The sequence below is a fragment of the Acipenser ruthenus genome, chromosome 26 (genome assembly GCF_902713425.1).
Source record: "Acipenser ruthenus chromosome 26, fAciRut3.2 maternal haplotype, whole genome shotgun sequence".
NCBI classification, from domain to species: Eukaryota; Metazoa; Chordata; class Actinopteri; order Acipenseriformes; family Acipenseridae; genus Acipenser; species Acipenser ruthenus.
This window is the reverse complement of record NC_081214.1, coordinates 1,279,630-1,303,082: the sequence shown is the minus strand read 5'-3', so window position 1 is coordinate 1,303,082 and position 23,453 is coordinate 1,279,630. Positions and strand designations below refer to the sequence as shown.

Genomic DNA, 23,453 nt, shown 5'->3' with positions numbered 1-23,453 from the left:
TTCCCACTTCAGCCTGCATTCGAATTTCACCTCTGAAATCATTCTACTAATTCTGGCACAATGTAGCCTTCATTTCAATTAACGCTAAATATTTTTAAACCAGTGGCATTTTCTATTTAAAAACCACTTCTTTCCAGTAATTTTTTCAAGGGTTTTAATTGAAGGGGTTTCTCAGACTTGTGCTGCTTGGTATTTGGTCCTCGTTGTGTTTTTTTTAATTTATTTTTATTTTTTTATGTGATCTGATTTTGTGTTTTTAAAACATGAGCGTTTGGTTCAGTTAACAGGTTTTTTTTCCCCTTAAGGTTTCAAAATACTGTTACAGGGGTTGGACAAAAAAATAGACTCCCTTACCTGCCATACTACTGTCAACTGGACCTCCAGGGAGGGGATACGAGACCGTTACTGCGATTTTAATTATTCGAGTAACTTTGATATACAAACTCTAGCTTTTTAGGACCTCAAAAGTCTTTAAGTGCAAGGGGAGATTTAAAGAAACGGGTGTTATTGTTATACATTTGCATATGGGAGGAAATGGCAGTTTTTGGAACGGTACAGCTCCAGAAGTACACAAGAATGCATGTGGTGAAGGAGTCCCTCGCACGAGGGTGTGTTACGTATTGCAGGTGTTTCTGAGTGTTTGTCCAGCTCCTGTACAGCATATCCCTGCTTTACACTTTTTGTTTCAAACCTTGGTTGGGAATCGCCTTGATTTTTTTATTTTCCTGCCTTTCTGTCCTGAAGGACCCTGGAGTCACTGACACTGCGGCATGCGCAGGGCTCTTTGATTTCCGCTGTGTGGTTTTGAGGAGGCGCACAGAGCTCTGTATGGCTCCACTCTGCCACACACTGAAACGTCATTGAGAGCTCTACTCGGTGCAGTAGCTTCAGGTTATTATTCCAGTCTGAATGTACGGAGCGTGGGTGGCTTGCAGACCACAGTGACCTTTCTTTGTAGTTAGCCGCAGTCAGGTTGAGCATAAAGCACCCTAGGCCCTTCCTTATTTGACGTGGTATTGTTTATTACATAGAGAGAATAGGTGTGGCTTGCATTTGAAGCTGAAGATCTTTTAACATCCATTATCTTTCCTATATCTTCTCCCGTTATTGCATTAAGTATCGCAATGCACAGTTCAAAAGTTTCCTGATGTTTCGATGCAGAACCCCAGTCTGCCCAAAGCAAGGCGAGTGAATTGTGACTCTAGTTTGTGCGCTCTTCAAACAGTACACTGCAGTACATTCAAGATGAGGTGATTTTTTTAAAATGTTTTAAGGATGACTTTGGATGTTATCCCCCCCCCAAGCCCCCCTGCGGTCCGGATCATGCTCCCTTCTTCTGCTATTAATCGTCTTTTCCAGTGCAGCGTTTGTAAGCCGCGGTGATGTAGCGTTGCTCTTCTCTTCCTGATCGCTGGCATGGTGTGGAGGTGAAGGCGTACCCTGCCGGTGTGCCTCTCTCTCTCTCTCTGTAATTCATTCTGCATTTGCTCTGCAGGCTGCTAGAGGAGGTTGCAATGGCCTGCATCCTCCATGCCTCTGTTTTGATGCGTGCCCCTCCATGTGCTTAACTCTTCCCCTCTGTCCTGTTTCATTCTTTGTTTCCTGCAGGTGGTCAGCCAGCGCTTCCCCCAGAACAGCATGGGCGCTGTCGGGAGTGCCATGTTCTTAAGGTTCATCAACCCTGCCATCGTCTCCCCCTACGAAGCAGGGATCCTGGACAAGAAGCCTCCACCCAGGATCGAACGCGGGCTGAAGCTAATGTCCAAGGTACCCGAATAGCAGCAGAATAACAACAACAATAATAATATTAATAATCAAAGCCCAGCCTTCTCCTGACAACCTGTGTACTTTTTTTTTTTATTTTTAGTAGTTTTACTCCAGTCGTGTTGTATTTGTCTTTTTCAGATACTTCAGAGTATTGCCAACCACGTTTTGTTTACAAAGGAAGAGCACATGAGGCCGTTCAATGATTTTGTCAAAAGCAATTTTGATGCAGCAAGAAGGTACGTGTACGGTGACTTTCTAACCCCCACAAGTAACAGCTGATGTGATTCTTGCCCCTGCCGTGAATTTCAGTGACGCTCTGATTCTGCGAATGCAAATATAAAGGTGGCCGTTTTCAGGCAGTAAAACAAGACGGGTTTTTTTTGTTAAAAGTTCAGGGAAATCATTGGGGAAAACCCCCCCCCACAAAGATAGAAAAAAACCCTTCTTTGCTGTACTAGCAAATCTAACATCAAATTGTGTCATTCATGGTATTAAGGGACGTTTTAAAACCGTCCTGCTAACCTAACACAGGCCACTGTAGTATTTGCCCCTCCTGAGCCCCTGTATCCCTCCTGTACCCCTCAGATTCTTTCTGGACATTGCGTCCGACTGCCCAGCCAGCGACGCTGTCAATCACAGCCTGTCCTTCATCAGCGATGGCAACGTGCTGGCTCTGCACCGTCTGCTGTGGAACAATCAGGAGAAGATCGGGCAGTATCTCTCCAGTAACAGGTAGGAGTGTGCTTTAACACCTGCAGTAAAAACTGTGGCTAATCAAGCTTGTATTAAAACCTGGAATGGGCGAAACTGCTGTGCAATAGGAGTCTTATTTTCATCCCTTTACCTTATTATGATGACAAATACCAATTTCAAATGAATCAGATATGTCTGTCTACAAGTTATTAGAGTCACAAGCATTCATAGAAACGAGGCAAACCTCCTTGAAAACTATTTAAACAACTATGAAACAAAGCATTCACATAGCTAGAATGAAAGCACGCAGTTTGCGTGTCAATAAAAGCAAATGCGTAGAGTTGACACAGTTTCCAGACCTCCTTTGTTTTTGTATAGCATTACTTAAAGCTGTGTTGCTGTATTGTTTCCCTTGCAAACGTTTACCACAGTAAATTTGCCCTGTAATTATGCAGTTTTCCCACGCTTATAATGTGCTTTTACTACAGTTTACAACAGTGTGTCATGGGGTTTTTGTTTTTATACTCTTTACCATACCTCTCTGGGTTGTACAGTGCTTGCCTATGCTTTACCATACCTCTCTGGGTTGTACAGTGCTTGCCTATGCTTTACCATACCTCTCTGGGTTGTACAGTGCTTGCCTATGCTTTACCATACCTCTCTGGGTTGTACAGTGCTTGCCTATGCTTTACTGTGGTTCTCATGCTTTTGCTAGAGTACACTTTTCTAAGGGGCACTGCATTGGCTCACCAGTGTGCTGCTGCTGTTCATAGGGATCACAAGGCCGTGGGAAGGAGGCCCTTTGACAAGATGGCGACTCTGCTGGCATACCTGGGCCCCCCCGAGCACAAGCCTGTGGCCGACACGCACTGGTCCAGCCTCAACCTCACCAGCTCCAAATTTGAGGAGTTCATGACGAGGTAACTCCACTGCACGCTGCGTTTCCTCCTACCAAAGCACAGTCCCTCCTGATGTCAACGTTCCTGCAGTCCGGTGTTATTTACATGCACAGCTTTCTCTACAACATGACCAGATCCAGCCTGTCGGTTTAAACCCTGTTTCGTGCACCTCCTTGCAAAAATAGCATCATTTTTATTTGCGGGACACGTATGTCCCTTGTATCTTTTAAAGGGTTAGCCAATACTTTAAGCGCAGCACGGAAACCAGGACCAGAGGACACAGTTGTAAACGAAGTCTTAGGACAGTGGATAGGAGACGGTTCTTAAGACAGAGAGTGGTGAAGGAATTGACTGCCTGGCCATGCTGTTGATGCTGAAAAACTGGGACCCTTTAAGACTTGACGTCACCATTTTGAGATCAGTCAGCTGCTAGGAACCAGACGAGCACTGATGGGCCGAATGGCCTCCAAGTTTGTCAATGTTTCTGATGTTCTTGTTTAATATCTGTGTTCTGTTTTTTTTTTAATAGGCACCAAGTGCATGAAAAAGACGAGTTCAAGGCTCTGAAAACACTCAACATTTTCTATCAAGCCGGGACCTCCAGATCTGGGAATCCCGTGTTTTATTACGTTGCTCGGAGGTACGCCCGTTTCTTATTCCTCTGTGTGTCGCGGTTCTGTGTTTATACATGTCGGCTTTCATTTACCTGCTCATGGGATGCAGCAAAAGCAAAGCCGTTCCTCGCGGGGGATGTTTGTAAGCCTTTAATGTGAAAGAACAGAAATGCAGCTGAAATAAGAAAATATTTTATTCCTGTGATGAGTGGCACTGTCTTGCTTTTGCTGGCTTCCGGGTTAAGAAAGACAACAACCCTTTAAAAATTCATTTTACAGACTTCAAATTTAAAGTCTTTTTTTCAGTATCTTCAAATGAGATTTGAAACGCATACTTGTATGACTGGGTGATGTGGGCTCCACGCCCAAGTGGTAAAGTGTGAAGGATCTCTTAATGGTCCACCTAAGAGGAAGGCACGTGTGCTGTTTTTTTTATTACGTATTAACCTTGCTGAGGTGTGTGACTGGAGCTTGGCTACACCGGGTCACGTAGGCAAGGGAATGCTTTTCTGGTAGAACAAGTGAACGGTGGTGTTTTGTTCTTCCCTGCGTGGTGCAGTCTCATCATGGACTGCAACATGGGGGTAAACTGCACAGCACACAGATCTTTTTGTTACGAGTACAGATTCAGACAGATTTCAGTCGTCATCAGAACAGTGCCTGGTACTTCCTGTTGGTGCTCTGAAACTGCATATACCAGAGGCTATATATAAAGATATGTTCTCGACCAACTTTAGCACTAAAAAAGAGAATCAAAATCAGCGCGTTAGTTGTATTCGAAACTTTTAGAAAGGAGGAAAACACCTGACTTCTTACAAAACTAGTATCAAACATTTACGTCAAGTACTCTCAAATTATCTGCTTCTTGGTTTTGTACATTGCACTGTTGAATTTTCTTCATTCAAATAAATAAGAGTTCTTTTAAAGACTGGAGTAAACACTTTTTGTAAGTATGGCCCTTCATCTTTTAACAAATATGTTGAGCATCAATCCTCTGGAATAATAATAATAATAATAATAATAATAATAATAATAATAATAATGCAAAGAAAACAAATCCGAGTTTGTGTGTTCTGATGCCCATATTATAACATTGATTAAACAGTGATCTCTGTTAAAAGCTGTGCACATACCTGATGCAGGTGGGTGGTGAGTTGCGCTACCTGTACAGGTGTCTGGTTGGAAGTGCTGGGGCCAATGCAGAAGTTCTCTTCTTTATTGCTGTCTGAGCTGGTGACCTCACAGCTGACATGGGATACCTGAAACCACGGATTTGACTAAGCTGGGCGTGTGGGGAGCAGGTTGCGCTGAGCGCTAGTAGGCTAATATAGGAGAGCTGTCTTGGAAAATGTTATTTATTGGTTGGAAATCTCGTTTTCCAAATGACAGCAGGCAAAGGCACATGAGTACAGTCCAGCGCTGTTCGAGATCACAAGAATGGACGCTGTGTGCTGGTTCAGAGAAGCTGAGTAAAGCTGAGAGTACATGAGGAAATAAGTTAGTGCTTTTGTCTATGCTTCAGAAGAAAAGCCCAGGGCTGTGTTGTGAGAATCTTGTGATCGCACTCAGGCCCTCGAATATGCACGGTGTCAGTAACTCAGTCTTGTAATCTTTGTTTTCGGTGTCTGGGGTATTCCTCGATTTTTAGAGTCCCTCACTTGCGGCTCTTTCAATCCATTCCAGTCCAGGATTTTGTTCCAACCCGGTCCTCGATTACCTGATTAAACAAGTAGACGTGGTTGGAACGCAGCTCCATTCACTTGTTAAAGACATGGTTGGGAGCAGATCATGGTTTGGAATGGATTGAAAAACACTGTTTAAGAATGTATTGTAAGGTAGCATGTGGTATATACTGTAGATTTATCATAGTGTTTGTTTTCAAACAAAATGTTATATCGTATTGGTTTAAAATGTATTTTTAATCACCGTGGTTTGCAGCTAAATAGTAGCAACGAAATTGAAAAAACGATTTTCCAGATTACACTCCAGGGGCTGCTTCAGTATTTTTATGTGTGTGTTTTTCAGAGACAGCCGCAGTGCTTGTGGTGGAGCTGGGAGGCTTCCTGCATGGGTTCGATTTAAAACATAAACATTATTGGACAGAAAGGTGTTGCTTTTGAAAGCATGATGCAGTCAGGCTTTGCGCCCCCTTGTGGAGGCGTGTATAACAACTACTGCCATAACTGCAGCCCTTATTAATATTGCGACAAATACGATTGGAATTTCTAACTTTGGTCACAGAACATCAATACTGTTAAAAAAAAAAAAAAAAAAAGTTTGTGTTTCTTAACCTTTTTTTAGGTTACTGTTTTATTTTTATTAAATCTAGAGCCATAATGACTTATTATTATAAATCATGTTTTGTAAGTAATTGTGTTTAAAGAAGAATCTCAAGATATTGTGTGGAATAAAATAACTTTTTTTTTTTTAAATTCAGGGAGTCAACATTTCAGAGGAGAGCAAGGTTATGTGGGTGCTGCATGCAGACAGATTTAAAACCTTTTAATAACATTACTTTAAACTTGAGCTGTCATTTCTTTATTAATGTCTTTGCTAGAAACTTCCAAACCAAAAAAAAAGCCATTTTTCAACTTCTTGTATTGCCAACCAGTAGTAAACAGTTGATTAAATTGAAATTGTTTAAAATGCTAAAGTTTAAAAAAAAAAATGCTCAATATACATCCTGATGACGCCTGTAAGCCAAAAACATTGCAAACATATTTCTTCATTCGTTTCACATTAGGAAGTCATAAAATGCAGTATCCATTAAGGAACAAGCAAAGTACAGAGCGAGAGAAAATAGCATTTTAGTGCGCATGTTAAAATGTGTGCACAATATAGCCATACAATAGTAGTACTGTATATTGCAGGAGGCAGGAAAGCACTTTTTTTTTAAGCATTTTGATCTGGTTTGCGAGTACACATTCACTAGAGAACACGAGAATACAATCAGTATTTAAAAACGTTGGAAACGTAACAAAATGTTTTTTCTTATGTTGTGTGTTGTTTTAAAAGGAGTTGTTTTCAGATGCCTGTCATCATCGCCAGCGTTGAAAGTAAAAGGTTAACGGCAGCGGCCCTGAGGGCGTTGGCTGTGGAGCCCGTGCTGGTGCTTGTGCTTCGGATAACGCTCGCCGTTTTCCTGGCAGTGCTTGTGGTGGAGCTGGGAGTTGTGCTCGTTGGTAGATCTGATGTTTTAACGGTCGAGAGCGCGGTGGAAGTCAAGGGGAAGCGGCTTTTAAATACGGGAGGATCGGCGGCCGAGCCGTGCCAGGAGGTCCTGTTGGACGGTGGGTTCAGCAGCACCGCCGCAGACTTGGAAGCGTAACTCTCCGTCACAGCTGGCATTGGCCTCCCGTAAACCCTGCCGCTGCCGGCGGTCACGCTGGACTGCGTGTACGAAGCGAAGTGCCAGCCTCCGTTTGTGGTCAGCCGGGCCGGTGGCTTGTCGCCCTGTGCTCGGCCGCACACGTGCCTGGTATAGCACGGGCAGCCGATGACGCGGGCGGGAGTCTGCTTCACCCAGCTCAGCAGGTACGAGATATTCTGCTCCTCCTCGCACACCCAGGGGTTGTCGTTCAGAGTGATCAGCTTCAGGCCGCTCAGTTTGCTGAAAGCCCGATCGCTCACAGAGCTGAACCTGTTGTTATGCAAGTAGAAATAGGCGAGGTCTGGCAGCCTGTCCAGTGTAGCCGGAAGGATTTGCACCAGGTAGTTGTTGGATAAATCCACGGTTTGCAGGTTGGACGGCATGTTGGTGGGCACCGTCCAGAACTTGTTGCCACTCAGGTTGAGCGATCTCAGGTTGGGCAGGGTGTTGTTGATGAACACCACCCTCTCCAGCTGGTTCCCGGACAGGTCCAGGGCTTTGAGGTTCCAGTGGTAAGCCGTGTCGTTCTTGTCCAGGAGCCTCATGCCATTGCCCGAGGCGTAGATCTCCCAGAGGGCTCTGGGCAGGCTGGCTGGGAAGTCTGTGAGCAGGTTGTAGGAGATGTCCAGGGTGCGCAGGTGGGCGAAGCGGGTCAGCAGGTAGTGCAGCTCCACCAGGCTGTTGTAGGAGAGGTTCAAGGTGTGGATGTTGTGTTGGAGCCCATCGGGGAGTTCACTCAGGTTCCTCCCGGAGCAGTCCACCTCCCGGTGGCTTCTGCTGCACAAGCAGGTCTGGGGGCAGATGGACAGGACCTCCCCCATGAGCAGCAGGACCAGCACGCAGGCGAGCTCCAGCACAGGGGACCTCAGCATTGTACTGTAAAACAAGAAGAAAAAAGTGAACTAACCAGTGTTCAAAGCATGCAACATCAATTTAAACATTCAAGCATCTATAGCTATCTATATATAAATATATACACACCGAATACTGGTATGTGTGTGTGTTTATATGTATATGTGTGTGTGTGTGTATATATATATATATATATATATATATATATATATATATATATATATATATATATATATATATATATATATATATTTGCAGTTGAACATTTTCTTGAATGTCTCTGTTGTTTGATCTTACAGCAATCCCCAAATTTAAATTACTATTATAAGATCCAGCTGGCAGCTCTTTTCTTCCAGACAAGGTGTTTATTCTCTTATACCAGCTGGAATGTAACTTGAAGTTATGCCAGATCTTATGTCTGCTTGTGCTGCAGTGGCAGTGCTGCCTATACGAGCCTGGTAAGAATCACTTCAGTTCTGTATTTGTATTCATGTATTTGATGTTAGACAGTTTTCATTTTACCGTGAGCCCCTTCTTCCACTAGTTAAACATGAGAAATATTTGTTAATGTTTGTGAAAGTTTTCAAATCTATATTTCTGTAGCGCAGAAATATTCTAGTTCTAAAAAGGCGACTGTGCTGCATACAGCACTGCAGAGGTGAAGTGAAACTGTAACACTGCAAACTTCTAGAGAAAGACCACTTCTGAAATGTGGCAGAGCTGCATAAAAAGGAAAAAAAAAAAAAAATCAGCAAAGGTGACTGCAGAGCAGCAGACAAGACCGTGCGTGTGTTTCTATTTCCTGATGTGTGTTTTCCTGTGGTCAATCACTTACCTTCGCTTCTCCATCAGTTCACAATCCTCTCTCTCTCTCTCTCTCTCTGCAGCAACAGGGACAGTGTATTATTCTCTTCTCAATCTGTTAAGAATCCTCCGTCTTGAATCCTCTGTCGTTTTTCCCTTCTCTCCTGCTTGTTAGCATTCGGTGTTGGTGTTCCTGGCTGTGTCTCTGTGCTTTTCCAGCTGCATGGCGGTGTGTGTGTGTGTGTGTGTGTTAATGGAGGGGCTGCTTCTGCTCTTGCTGCTGTTGCTGCTGCAGACTCCTGATCTGCATTTCCAGCACTTGTCTGTGGAGCAGGATCACTGCAGCAGTGAGATCCAGCAACGCTACTGCTGCTGTGCTGCTGACTCCAGCCTTTTATCAAATCAGGATTGCACTCGACGAAACACCCCCCCTCCCTCCCTCCGTACCATTATCTGAATACATTTCATCAGTACTGTGTGTGAGCTCTTAACTTTTATTGATCTGGTGAAAATTAGAATGCATCTGTTACATTTATTTATTTCCTTTTTTCATCCAGATAAATAAACAAACTAAATGCACTTTTTTATGCATTGCAGAAAATTGCTTTCTTAAAACCTTTTTCTGTAAGTGACCTTAGCGCTGCTCAATGTCCCTTTTCTTTCTTCTGTCGTTAATCAGAAAGTTTGCATCCTACCCTTAGCTGGGATGCTACCTCCTCCAAAGTGTTGCTTAATTTAGAGCAGGATAAAGGAAATCCACTGCTGTGACATTGGGGCACAGTAGTCTCTGCGTATAGGAACACCTCCTAAGGGAACACCCTTGTGGTGAAACTGATTGTTCCCATTGTAAATGCTCCGCCTAAAGGAACAGGAACTTCTCTTAAAAGAACACCTCTTTGGCACGGTTAGCGATTTGTTCACAACTGATACAGTACTGTTTTATAACCTGACAACTCATCAAGGTCAAACTTAAATTCAAATGGTTGATTCAATCTTTTCATAACTGACTTGTCATCGCGAGAGTGTCTTGAGGAGCAGTGATTGGTTTATTCAGTCATAACAGAGCCGTCGTTATTTATCATTGCCTCGTTGTGTATTCTGATGACTGCACCTCATCACTACACAATGGCAGGCAAACAAACAGTGAAACGCGATGCTGTTTCTCTTGCTACAAAAAGTGGGAAATTGTTCGAGCTCCTGAAAAACACCTGAATCAGCCGCAAGTCAGCGAGCAATTTGGTGTTTCTCTTTCTGGTGAGTTGCTTCTCCATACTGTTAAATGATTTTGTGCATGTCTTGAATATTACTCCTGTACGTGTATTCATAATTAATCTAGAGCTGCTGCTGCATTTAACGTGCGTAGGGGTGCTGTGTTAATTTAGTTTGAGTTAGTTTATTAACGTTAGTTTGTCTCTTACTTTATTATTATTATTATTATTATTATTATTATTATTATTATTATTATTATTATAGTTTATTAACATCACTTGCCTATTTTTTCTTACTTTATTTTGTTCATTTCATATGCTGATGCACGTGCATCATGACAAGCAACACATATATATTTATTTATTTATTGATTCATATTGTGTCTGGTGGTGGACTCTGTCTTAGAGAACACTTTGCTTGCTTCCTGAGGGGTGTTCTCTTAGCCGGAGATGACTGTACCTCCATTCAATCATTTGAATCTCAGGTGTTCTAGAGCTTTGATTGAATTGCTTCCATATTTCTGAACGTTCCATAGTTTTAACTTAGTGATTTTTAAAAACTTTTTTTTTTACTAAATTGCAAAACTAAAACTGCTAGCCAAACAAAACAAAAAATAAGTATTAACCATCAGATCATGAAAAAACCACAAAAAAAACCCCACGCAATGGTAAATCTGCAGCTGTGCTAGATCTTTCCTCGTGATCACAGCTGATTTTTCCTTTCACCTGGTCTAGATTTTTATGGCACTTGTCTTTTGAAACCTTGTTCTGAGCTGTCCTACATACAGTAACACATAACGTTTCCTCCAGCAGCAGTATGAAATGGAATGCAATGTGAATCAGGTCACCCCTGTCCCTGCTGAGTCGTTTCCCTGTCCCGTCACAATCCATACATCCTGGCTGCATAAAACGGAACACTTCATATACCTTGAGGACAAGCATCCCAATTCAATTAACCTTGAGCCGGGCTGGAAAAGGAGTCACATAGGAATATACTGTTTATTAAAGCATTCCGTTTAACACATGAATTATTGTTAAAACAAGTTCCCCCAAGTAAAGGTTACTGGGATCGGGCCCTGGGGGGCCCCGTGAAGTTTGGTTGTTGCTGTCCCCTGCTTTGGAAGTGGTATTGTCATTAATCATAGGCTGCTGTGCTTTAAAAAATAAGTATATAAAACAATTGCCAACAAATAGAATTATGGATTAAAATAGCCCCTTTTGGACTGACTTTGCTGCTGGGAGACTTCTTTCAAGTCCCAAAGGAAGACATTCTTGCTCTCCCCCAGCTGGATCCCTAGTGATGTGACACCCTCTGCCTATTAATAGAGGTCTGACCTGATAGTACCGTCTCTCTGTCTCCGCTGCAGTCTTTTCAGCTGCAGCTCGTACCACACACTGCATTCAAACGCTGGCTCGCTTCCAGCAAGCACACTCCATTCACATGCTTTCACTTATGGGGTTGGAAAGGGAGCCAGTGGCCTTTGGAAATTCAATAGAGAAGTGTTTTTTTTTTTTTTTACTTCAAATTGCTTGAGTCAACATATTTGCAATTCAGGTGCATCGATTCTATGCATAGTGGGGACATTTTTTGCAGAGTCGACGCATCTCTTGTGAGATTGCATGTATGGGTTTTGGAAGACAAACCAGCTTGGTGTGTGGCTAAATGCCTGACATTGAGTGATGAAGCTCGATCAAATACCCACACAACTCCACCACCAGCCCAACACCATTCATTTCCAAATACTTTATTAACCTGCTTAATCGAAATGTAGAGTTTTCTGCATGTCTCATGAACACGTGCTAAAAAATACCCTACTACCTTCCTTCACAGTTTTCTTTAGTTAATAAGATATTAATATCAGTCAATTTTAATGTGTAGGGGGGATGTCTAGTTACATTTGTGTCTGAACAATGCATTAGTCTAATGTGTTTCCGTAGTGTGTTTCCTACTTTATGTACACACATTTTATGGATATTGTGTATTTAAAATAGCTGACAAAAAAATTATACAATGGAAACATTTACTTTTTTATTATTTATACATCGTAATAGCAACGGTTGCATCAAAAGCATCATATTTCAGAATACATTTTTATAATGGCAGCAAAAAAAACCAAAACATTTCAAAGATCTGGAACTCCAGTGTCTTGCTAATACTTAGATTGCATTGTTTTTGAAAGTGCCAGTTTCTCAAGTTTAAAGCATTATGAAATACAAAGACTTTTATACAGACTTCTTGCAGAAATGTGTTTCTAAATACTTTAGTACTGCTATATGTCTTAATGTATAGAGTGTTAAAAGTTACGGTTTATTAAATAAAAAAAATAATGTAGCCTACCTTCCATTTATACCTTCATGTGAAGTTTACCATGCTGGGTGTTTACTAAAGACATTACAGAGATTCCCACACTAAAGCAAAGCCTATATTCTCTGTATAGAATATAGAAAGTTGAAGGAATACAATTTGAAATTGTTGACGTGAGTGTGGCGTTGTGCCTTATCTTAGTCATCACAGTTCTGTGCAACAGCCCAGGAGTTCTGGGTACAGTGTGATGGGCTGCTACTTCCCTCTGAGTTATCTTCATATTTTTCGGAAGTGGTTTTTGCCATCGGCTTAAAGAAACCACTCACTTGTGTCTCTTTCTAACCAGGACCTGTAATTAAAAAAAAAAAAAAAAAAAAAAAGTAACTTCATTCCCATCCACAAAATTGGGAGCCAGGATCAGGAACATTTTAGGAATGAAGTCTTTCACTGGAAAGTGTGTGTCATAGTCCCATAAGTGAAAGGGGCCTTTTTTTTCTCTCACCCTGGCCACGAAACTTCACAGCTGAGAATGATTCTGATATTCTGCAGAAGAAGATAAAAAGAAGAAAAACAAAAGGATGCAAATCTGGGTTGCGTTACGATCACCTTGCCGCTCGGTTTGAGGAGCCTCAGGTAGCAGAAGGGGGCAGCAGTTGGCGGCTGCTATCTGGTGCAGCGTGATTGGAGTTGATCAGTGGACTGGTGATCTCTCCAGATGGGAAGGGTACATCTGAATCGCTGGATGAGTCTGCTTGGGGGATGGCCTGAGCATCTGTTGGCGGTGGTGGAGAAGGCGGAGGAAGGATCGACTGCTCATACAATAAGGGTGCAGGTGGGAGGACCAGTTGATCACTAGGTGGAGGTGGGATCGTGTTGTCTATCAGGGGTGGTGGAGGAATCTCATTGGCTGCCGGGAACGGGGGCGGGAGCACTTGAACATCATCATTAACAGGGCTGTTGGCTGGCTTAGCAGGTGGGTCAAGACTGACTGTTTCCAGTGGTGGTTGTGTGGATGGCAGTGGGGAAGGGGGTTGGTCTCCAGTGTTGCTGCTGACTGCAGTTTGCAGTGAAGTCATGGGTAAGAATGATGATTGAGTGGTGTCCGCTGGTCCTCCTCCTCCTCCTCTTCCGCCACTGCTGCTGTTTTGCTTTTCGCTCTCTTCAGTTTTGCCGTTCTTGGTTTGCACAGGAGCGGCTTTACCGAAAGTGCCGCTCGGATCACATCCCTCCAGTTCGGTTTCCTCCAGCAACGAGAACCTCTTGGATAACCGCTGAGGGAGGAAGGTCCCCAGGGAAATCCGCTTGGAAAGTCGGTGGCTGTAATTCCCTTCATCTTCCACAGGAGGAGACAGGATCTGGCCGTCCAAAAACGGGCTTGGTCCTGCCCAGTTAGAGTCCGCTGCTCTTTTCTGTTGTAGGCGCCGCTTTTGTATCATGATGCCGACGATGGCTAACATCATCAAGACCAAGGCTCCCCCGATGATGACCGCTACGATCGTGCCGGCCTTTGTGCTGTCGGCTGATTGGAGGGCAGGGTTTTTTGGCAGAACTTTTGTTGTTGTTGTCTTTTTCTCTTCAGTGGTGGCTGCAGGTTTTGGTTCTGATATTTTTGGGGTTGTCTGGATGAAAGAAGTGGTAACTGCAGCTCCCTGAGATTTCTGTGTTGGTTTTGGAGAGGTAGTGTGGTCGCTTGCTGTTGTGGTCTTTTCAGGCTCGACTAGACTCAACGTTGTAATTGTTTTAGACGTTCGAGCTGTTGGTGCAAGTTGAGTAGAAGCTGTCATGGGACGAGTGGTAATCCCATTTGCTGAAGGCTTTGTAGAAAGTGCATTTGTTGTCTCTTGTGAGGCCTGCTCAGGGCTGGTTAAATCGGGGGTTGGTGTGTTATTCACTGCCGGTGTGTTGGCTGCTGGTTTCAAAGTTGTATCCTTTGGGTCTTGTTTTTTGGCAGTAGACTCCGCAGAAGGGGTAACTCCGTGCTTTGTCCCGGGATTTGGCTGTGGATTCGTAGAAAGAGAACTTGCATTCTCTGGAGGTTGCTGTTCAGTTTCAGTGTGGCTTGGACTTGGAGAAACTGGTTTAATGGTATTTGTGTTTGGAATCAGGGAGGTTTCGTATGATTTCTTCTCCTCCGAGGCCCCGATTACACTCCCATCACTGATGGGTGTTTGAGCTTGCGTTGCTGCGTTTCCTGGAGTGGAATGAATTGTGGTTTGGAGTTCTTGCTTTTCCCTCGGCCCCTCGGCTGTGAGAGGTGTCTGCACTGCTTGTTCTGCTGCAGGGTCCAGTGAAGGGGTTGTCTGTGCAGACGCACTGACACTAGGAGCTGGACTCAGTAAAGTAGAATTTCCATTGGCCTTAGTCACCCCTGATTCATTTTCAGCCTTTGCAGTGAGAGGGTTTGACAGTGTGGTAACGCTACCTTCACACCCTGCCAGAAGCACACAGAGGGACGTGAAGGCAGCAGCTATGTACATATACTCCATTTTGTTTGCAGGTTTTGCAGCTTTGAAAGATTTTTCCATTCTTCGTAAAGCCTTTAGAGAAACACAACATGAAGTAAATCTCAAGATACATTGAATAATGCATAATAGTAACGACACAGAGCTGAAGAGCATTTGCCAAATACTATACAGGTCATATATTATTGACTATTGAGATCTGTAGAAGGTAGGTCAGAGCCACTGTTTGTAAAAATAATCACAAATCTACATATTCTAGAATTGAATGAAGCAAACATTCAGTTCAAGTTAAGTTTATACTCTGCACATTATTTTAAATGCTATTTGTGAACCAGCACATTTGACCACAAAATGCATGCAGTGTTTGTTCATGTAAAAACATTTACCTCCTGAAATCAAGTTAAAGACAACACATCGAGGGGAGAGAGGGGACAAGTAGATTTCATTGTTAAGGGTGTCTTAGTTCTAGTAAGCTGAACTTCCTCCAATTAGTATGGCACTGGGAATTGATTTTCAAAGGGAAGAGAAAAATGTTGCCTTGCTCATTTGAATTGAACTCTTTGGACTTCAAGCACTGTACTTGGATATGTATTACTAACCAATAAAATAAAGAACTTCCGTTTTTTTTAGGGTGATTGAAGCAATTTAGCAAACAACTTTTTGATTTGTAGAGTTATCCGCTAACATACTGTATACATAACCACCTCCCCAAAGTGCAAAACATTCCTTCAAATGTACTGATTCTGGTATAAAAAAAAAAATACACACACACACACACACACACACACACACTCCATACCAAAGTAGCTTCTATAAGTACAGTGTAGGCTGTACTTGAGTGAAAACAACCTTAGTCGCCTAAAATAAGTTGGTTTTTTTTTTCCTTTTTTTGCACCGTACGTAGGTATTGCAGTTTGTTGCTCAAAGAGCTTCCTCTCACTCAATGATATTAAGTGTGCTTTACTTACCACATCAAGTTAATAATTCTCTGTTTCTGCCTACATCCAGTTTTTCACTGATGTTGAATCTCTTTTTGGTCAAAATATGTTTCTTTCCCCGTGTTTTATTTGTCGTGGTCTGTCAGAGGTGTAGTTTCATCGTTTGTGTGAGAGAGAGAGACGAAACTGAGAACTTGCGACACTCAACTTCAGGAAGTGAGTACATATAACAGAAGCAAAAATAGTATTGAAGACACGACACGGAATTGAGTATGCTTTAAGTTCTTAAATTCTTAAAACATTTTCCCCAATAAACAATTATTTTTTTTTTTTTAAATGGAAGCATACCTTAACAAGTTAGTCATTAAATGTAATCATTGTTCACATTTACTTTGACTGCGTACAGCGTTGCGTTAAAACATTTGTGATTTTAAACATCCACAGATTTTTAGATTGAGAAAACAGTAAACTGAGAGATCCTGCCACTTGTCATCCACTGCGGTTTCAGAAAATAGATACTACTGCAGTTCTGTGTAATTTGATCTTATTTTGTAGCTTAGTCTGCAGGTGGTTACCTTCCATTTGCTGGTTGTGATTTGCTCTTCTTCTTTTGTGGGGGCTGCTACAGTGATATATTGACGAGAAGTGGTAAAAGGAAGTATATATCTATAGTCGCAGTTTTAAAAAAAAAAATGCTAAATTCACTTTAATTCCAATCAGCAGTTTCTTCAGAAAACGGGGGTCGTGAACACTGCATCCCTTTGCATTAGCTGGTACACATGTATTTGTGTTTCAACAAAACATCCACTTGTTTTTATGACTCGGTGCTGATTGGCCTGTTAGATACACAGCGGTAGTTGGAGGAAACGGCTTCAGGAGTTTTGGGAAGGCGACAGAAGTCTTTTTAAAATTCTTTTTTTTTTTTTTTTTTTAAAGTTTGTTTTTCTGTGTACATTTGTGCCCTGGTTGAAATATTTCTCTCTGAGCTGTTGCTGCTTTGCTCTTTGCCCTTCTATCTCTCCAGCTACAGCACCTGGAGTACACATTGTGCATGCAGACCCACCCCTCCTTCAGAGGTCTCAGATTGCACAGGGGTTAACAGTGGCTTAGTCGGCTACACCTGAGACTGTGTGGATTCATGCAATACCACCCCTCGCTTTCCTCATCTCCTCAAGACTCTAGTTGGGTGTGGTCCCTCCAAAGGTGCTGTAGCATACAATACATGGGCAGCAGTGTGGAGTAGTGGTTAGGGCTCTGGACTCTTGACCGGAGGGTCGTGGGTTCAATCCCTGGTAGGGGACACTGCTGCTGTACCCTTGAGCAAGGTACTTTACCTAGATTGCTCCAGTAAAAACCCAACTGTATAAATGGGTAATTGTATGTAAAAAATAATGTGATATCTTGTAACAATTGTAAGTCGCCCTGGATAAGGTCGTCTGCTAAGAAATAAATAATAATAATAATAATATTGTAAGCCCGGTAAAAATTCAGGATTGACACAATTTGCCGCCCCCCACACCCTCCACACACCCCACACACACCCCCCACACACATATACACTCACACCCCCCCCCCCCTACACACACACACACAGAGTCAGCATTACAGTACCTGGCTGTGGAAGTAAGGGGGAGTTGTTGTTTTCCATTGGTGCTGTTCACTGCCTCGTGCACTGACCTATAGTTTCAAAGGTCCGGTTGTTTAAAAGTGTGGCTGGAGAAAGAAGAACAGGCTGTGCCTCTGTGAAGGAAATCTGTCTCGGCACCAGAAATGACACTTTGGTGGTTCTGATCAACCTAGTGAACTCTTCCTGAAATTCAGGATTTTTTCAGCCTCCTCATGCAAGCCTATGGAACCCTTGATCAGCTAGGTCTGTATTTAATGCCTCTGAGTCGTATTATTTTTGTGCAAGACTGTTGCAGGTTTATTGGTATGTTTAAAAAGATGAAGTACTTTAGGACCTATGCAGGGGCTTACCTGGCGTACTATAAAGACATGTATTGAAGTGGACTGGCGTTACAGTCTGCCCATTTTAGAATGTCAAGTTATGTGATAATCTGTAGTGTGAAAAATCCTTAAACCATATTGTTATTAAAATGACTGAACACTTTTTTACAATGACTGAACATTTTATTTATTTGTAATTAAAAAATCAAGTACATACATTTATTCCAAGAAAAGGTAATAAGCATTGAATCCAAAGTAAACCGCAGTCAGTGACGTGCTTGTCTGCGTTCGTTCAAGTTGTTTGCAATGTGTTTACATCATACATTTAAAAAGCGTTAGTAATTATGATCAAAAAAAGAGTTGGCTTTTCTGCATAAGAATTAATTTCTTACAAATTTCCTTCATTCTTCACAAAACACAATAGCTTTAAAAACAGCATTAAAGTGAACTACAACCACAAGAGGAGTTTGAGTAAGAAGGGATGAAACTTCAGCATGGCAAATCGAAGCAGGTTCATTTACAGCAGGGGGCTGCTAATAAACTGGGCTCAAAGGTGGGGCAGTCTTCTGGTTTCGTAGGTCTATTCATACTGAACAGAGTTCGTTTATATTGCAGGCCATTCGTTTTACACATTGCAGGGTTTAAGCGGTGGTATTGGAATGACTAATCCGGGTCCTTGGGGCCAGTAACAGACCAGGCATGTTGTTTTTCTTCAAGGTCGTGGGTGCTGTTTTATGTACACTGGAAAGCAGCGCTGCTTTTAAAATTTGGAGCTCTCAAAAGGACCGGGTTCAAGAACCCACTGTATTAGACCACCAGGATAAAATCTGCTGTTGAATTGTCTGGTGGAGGAGGGAGATCGCCCTCCTCCTCATCGCTTCCCATGCGTTCCTCTGGAGGGGTTCCTGCAGTAACTGCTGCTTCCAGGGACTCGTCTTCCTTTGCTCCTGCGCTTGCGACCGTTCCTGTTTGTTTCTCCTGCTCCCTGTTTTCCTGGGCCGTCTCTGTTTTCACCTCCTCCATCATGATGCTCGTCTCTGACAACACCGTCTCTTTGCCGTTGGGACTGGCACCTCCGGAGGCCCCGAAATTGGAGCTGCTCAGCAGGTTCGCGTTGCTGTTGGTCGGCCGTGGCGTCATCCGGTAGCTCCTTCTCAGGGAGCACACTACGTTTGCCAGGATGCAGGTCGTAATGAACAGGATGGTGCACAACAGAACCAGCCCACCCATTACCAACAAGCTAATCTTGGGTTCAAATAATTGCCATGGGGAGGACGATGAGGTGGTGGAGACTGTCGAGGAGGCGGTGGAGACTGTCGAGGGTGGGGGACTTGCTGAGGGTGTGACAGGTGTAGAAGTTATCATGCTGGAAGAAACTGCAGTAATTTGAACTATGGATGATTTACCGGTGGTGGAAGGATTGGCAGTTGAAGGATTAGGGCTTGATTCGCCAAGGACCGATCCAAGGATAAAAGCCAATGCCAAAACCAAAACTTGGTGCACCTTTGATCCTGCCATTGCTGAAGCTTGATTTACCTGTTAAACGATAAAACAGGAAATGTTACTGCTAGTCGATCGGCAGTGATAATGTTTTAATTCTTATACAAGTTGTATACCTCTATCTGTATAGGTTTTTTAATAGCCAGCATTAGTCCTAGGGCTGTTCTGAGAAACCCTGTGAGAGTAGCTTTATTCTGCTCATAACTGAAATGGCATTATCTCGCCTGGGTTTACTAGGTTGATTTGGAAAGATCCTTCTAAGATATTTTGACTTTTTAAAATAAATCATATAATTCCTTTGACAGGTATATTGATGATGATGATGATGATGATGATGATGATGATGATGTTAAATTATAATAATTTCATCTTTAACCCTCTCATGCATGGCGATCTCATATGGGGTGGATTAAAAAAAAAAAAAATTCTAGTCTTTATATAGGGAAATGTAAATGCATGATAACCTCATCAGTCAGATGCCATTCCCCCCCCCCCCCCCCCCCCCATATAAAGCAATGGGGGGGGGGGGGGGAAACCATTTCAAAAAGTGTTAAAAGCACTTCTTTATTTTCATGCAAATTCTTGGTAAAGTTCTCCTGGTTCCTGTTTAACAGCCAATGACGTGCAGCGCAGTATATAGCATCTCAGTGTATGCCATCTGCATATGGTGCTGGTGTGTATTTTTAATCATGACGTTACTCATTTCAGGACTCGAGATGAGGGCTAATGTTTCTCCACAAGATTTTACAGATGCACGTTTTTATATATATATATATATATATATATATATATATATATATATATATATATATATATATATATATATAATTTGTTTGTTTGTTTGTTTTGTTTGTCAGCTAGTGTGAAAAGAACGTGGAATACACCTTGTAAAAGTTTAATGAACCCTAAATCTGGGGTTCTCAAAGTGGGGTGCGGGCACCACAGGATTTCTACAACAGTTTTCAATCCCTATTCAGAATAGTTTTTAAAAAGTTGTCACCCAAATAAAACATTTGAGGACTTCTGCACTAAAATGGTTCTTAAATGACTCTGTTTAGACCTCGCTGGATACAGACTGGTGTAATTTTTAATACAGACCACACTAAGATCACCTGGACTTGACTCAAACCCCACAATAAAGACCTGGTTTGATTCGCACCATGCACGCTGCAAATAACAAACCACTGGAAGCGATTGGGGTTTATAACAGTAGCACTTCTTGAAGAAAAATACTAACAAGAAACGTACCAACAAAAGGTGCTCAGTTTTGTGTGAAGCGAGGGACATTCACAGAAACATCGGTCTAATTTTCGAACCGTGTTTTTCTTTACTACTACTGAATATCTTCGATATTCGATATTCAATAATAGTAAAAAATGACAAAGGTCATTTAAATGTGTTGCCAGTTGATTTCAATATTCTTGCTTTTGGTTGTTGTTAGCTTACAAATACAATATATATATAAGGATGTCATGTGATCAGAAATAAAACGCGAAAATGTCAAGCCCTATATATATATTTATATATACAAGTAGAAATGGTTTGCCAACTAAAAAAAAAACTGAGTTTGTTACGGACATACAGAAATTGACAGTGAATAAAACTAAAAATATTTAACAAAGTTTAGTTGTGGTGACCCGGTTTCACAGCCATGTCTGATCATTTGCCTTGTATTAGGTTCTGTATTATCTAATTCTATTTGTGAATCCATGCTCTTCTACTTTCCACACTGCACCTCAGATTCACGTTTTGATCTAGCAAGAAATAATAAATTGCAATTTAATAAAACAAAAGACAAAAATAAAGGTGTGGTCGTTTTTTAAGAGTCTCTGTGTCCCACCTACACTTTCAACATTGAAAGAAAAATATTGCCAACTTTGAAGTGGAAGAAAAGTTTAGTCAATGTGGTCCTCTGTGTGTGAAATGAATATGATCCAGGAAGCAAGGCAGCTGCCCACCTGCCACTTACCTTGATTGCAGCCTGGTCTGGTCAATCTGATCGAGAATGCTGTGCAGCTGTGTATCTGGGGTGACAGAAGAATGGAGAGTGATTGCAGGGGTCGACTCTTTTTATAAGGACATCTGTATTAATGTGCAGATGCTAGCTTCCTTAATAACCACAGAGATGACACACTTCCGTTCTAGCTTCTGCTTGTTGTGTTTTGGGTATTTTTAACGTACGAGATGGTCTGTGCTTTCTCAAAGAAAGCACCAAGATATATAGAAAGATTTTTTTTTTTTTTTTTTTTTTTAAGCATCTGGAATGTAACTTCTGGCGTCAGCATACCAGTAGTTTTGTTTTTGTAGCCCATAACTGCATGTGAGCAATGCTTGCAGGTCCGATGTGCAGTACCTGTTCAGGTTTGGTTATTTTATATGGGTTGCCACTTCCCATTGTATTGAGATGCTTGACACAGATCTAAGCTTTGCACCGGGATAAATGACCCTATTGGCTGAATGATCTCTAATATTGGAGAAGTCCAAGCCTTTCCAAGGCAGTTTGTTCTCTGTGCTTCCCTCTTGTCCACACGACTCCCTTTTATATGGGTTACCACTAACCATTCATCTGGAGAGGAGACCAATTGCAATCTCTCAAATGTTTTTTTTTTTTTTTTTTCCGAACTAAAAAACTAGATTAAAAATGATTTGCAGAAGAAAAAAAACGGATTGCAGTAGTGAGCCTAAATCTAAGACAAATTGATTTCAAGATGATCAAAGCTTCGGACTACTGATTCATTTTTACGAACTAGCTTTTATCTTCGCTATAGAAATGTGAATTGCATTGTGTATTGTATTGTACAAATGAATATGATGATTTTTATGAAAAGGAATTAAAGCAATTCTTTAATTAGTAAAGTAAATAATAAATACATATAAGTTGTCTTTGTTTCTGTATTTAAAAATCAGGCGAGATGATGATGATGATGATGGTGATGGTGATGATGATGGTTTCATCTCCTCGCACGCTCTCTCTTCCCTCCTACAGGTTTAAGACGGGCCAGATCAACGGGGACCTGCTCATTTACCACGTCCTGCTCACCCTGAAGCCGTACTACGCCAAGCCATACGAGATCGTGGTGGACCTGACCCATGCGGGGCCCAGCAACCGCTTCAAGACCGACTTCCTCTCCAAGTGGTTTGTGGTGTTCCCGGGCTTCGCCTACGAGAACGTGGCCGCCGTCTACATCTACAACTGCAACTCGTGGGTGCGGGAGTACACCAAGTACCACGAGAGGCTGCTCACGGGGCTCAAGGGCAGCAAGAAGCTCAACTTCATCGACTCCCCGGGCAAGCTGGCGGAGCACGTGGAGCCCGAGCAGCAGAAGCTGCCCGCCGCCACGCTGGCCCTGGAGGAGGACCTCAAGGTGTTCCACAACGCCCTCAAGCTCGCCCACAAGGACACCAAGGTCTCCATCAAGGTACGTGGCTCCATTCGGGGGGGGTGGTGTGTGCTATTTAAATTAGCCATGTGCGTCTTTGACTGTGTGATCTTGATAAAAGAGAAGTTTCCTGATTCTTTGGTTGGATCTAAGCCCCGTTTCCTGACCTCCCTGTGATTTTGATTCGATTTTTCTTTTCCCAGGTTGGCTCCACAGCAGTGCAGGTGACCTCCGCAGAGCGCACCCGTGTCCTGGGGCAGTCGGTGTTCCTGAATGATATCTACTACGCCTCGGAGATAGAGGAGATCTGCCTGGTGGACGAGAACCAGTTCACCCTGACCATCGCCAACCAAGGCACCCCTCTGACGTTCATGCACCAGGAGTGTGAAGCCATCGTCCAGTCCATCATCCACATCCGCACGCGCTGGGAGCTGTCTCAGCCCGACTCCATCCCGCAGCACACCAAAATCCGGCCCAAGGACGTCCCGGGAACTCTGCTCAACATTGCACTGCTCAACCTGGGCAGCTCAGACCCAAGTTTACGGTACGTGTTTGTTTCTCAATTAATATCCGGCAGCACATGTTACTTTTTCACCAGCTACTTTGATTGAACGCAGCATATGCAAGCCCTGCTAAAGCAAATAAAAAAATGACACCACCACGGACCCTGATTTAAAACTAATCTTGGATTTACCTCAAACAACATCAAGTGGT

General features: G+C 42.6%; 3 protein-coding genes across 13 annotated transcripts in view; 1 reads left to right on the top strand and 2 right to left on the bottom strand.

Moving 5' to 3' along the window:
• The window catches only part of LOC117430678 (neurofibromin), a 70,267-nt gene that overhangs the window by 26,107 nt on the left and 20,707 nt on the right, over window positions 1–23,453 (top strand). For all 11 annotated transcript variants that reach the window (XM_059000900.1, XM_059000897.1, XM_059000896.1 and 8 more), the window contains 7 exons: window positions 1,609–1,767; window positions 1,906–2,003; window positions 2,353–2,499; window positions 3,234–3,380; window positions 3,889–3,999; window positions 22,346–22,778; window positions 22,943–23,283. In XM_059000900.1, coding sequence (XP_058856883.1) covers window positions 1,609–1,767; window positions 1,906–2,003; window positions 2,353–2,499; window positions 3,234–3,380; window positions 3,889–3,999; window positions 22,346–22,778; window positions 22,943–23,283 — 1,436 coding nt within the window. The remainder of the gene's footprint in view (window positions 1–1,608; window positions 1,768–1,905; window positions 2,004–2,352; window positions 2,500–3,233; window positions 3,381–3,888; window positions 4,000–22,345; window positions 22,779–22,942; window positions 23,284–23,453) is intronic.
• Window positions 6,496–9,378, bottom strand: LOC117430680 (oligodendrocyte-myelin glycoprotein-like). The gene is made up of 2 exons (XM_034051022.3): window positions 9,031–9,378; window positions 6,496–8,219 (listed from the first exon to the last, which is right to left on the bottom strand). Exons 1-2 carry the CDS (start codon window positions 9,042–9,044, stop codon window positions 6,998–7,000), a joined length of 1,236 nt encoding a protein of 411 aa, XP_033906913.3. The 5' UTR covers window positions 9,045–9,378; the 3' UTR covers window positions 6,496–6,997.
• Window positions 18,021–21,439, bottom strand: LOC117430681 (uncharacterized). Its single transcript, XM_034051024.3, has 2 exons — window positions 21,329–21,439; window positions 18,021–19,395 (listed from the first exon to the last, which is right to left on the bottom strand). Exon 2 carries the CDS (start codon window positions 19,375–19,377, stop codon window positions 18,667–18,669), a length of 711 nt encoding a protein of 236 aa, XP_033906915.3. The 5' UTR covers window positions 19,378–19,395; window positions 21,329–21,439; the 3' UTR covers window positions 18,021–18,666.

Bases quoted from the DNA above. Each gene is read 5' to 3' on its own strand.
- LOC117430681 (XM_034051024.3), bottom strand. From the start codon at position 19,377: ATGGCAGGATCAAAGGTGCACCAAGTTTTGGTTTTGGCATTGGCTTTT.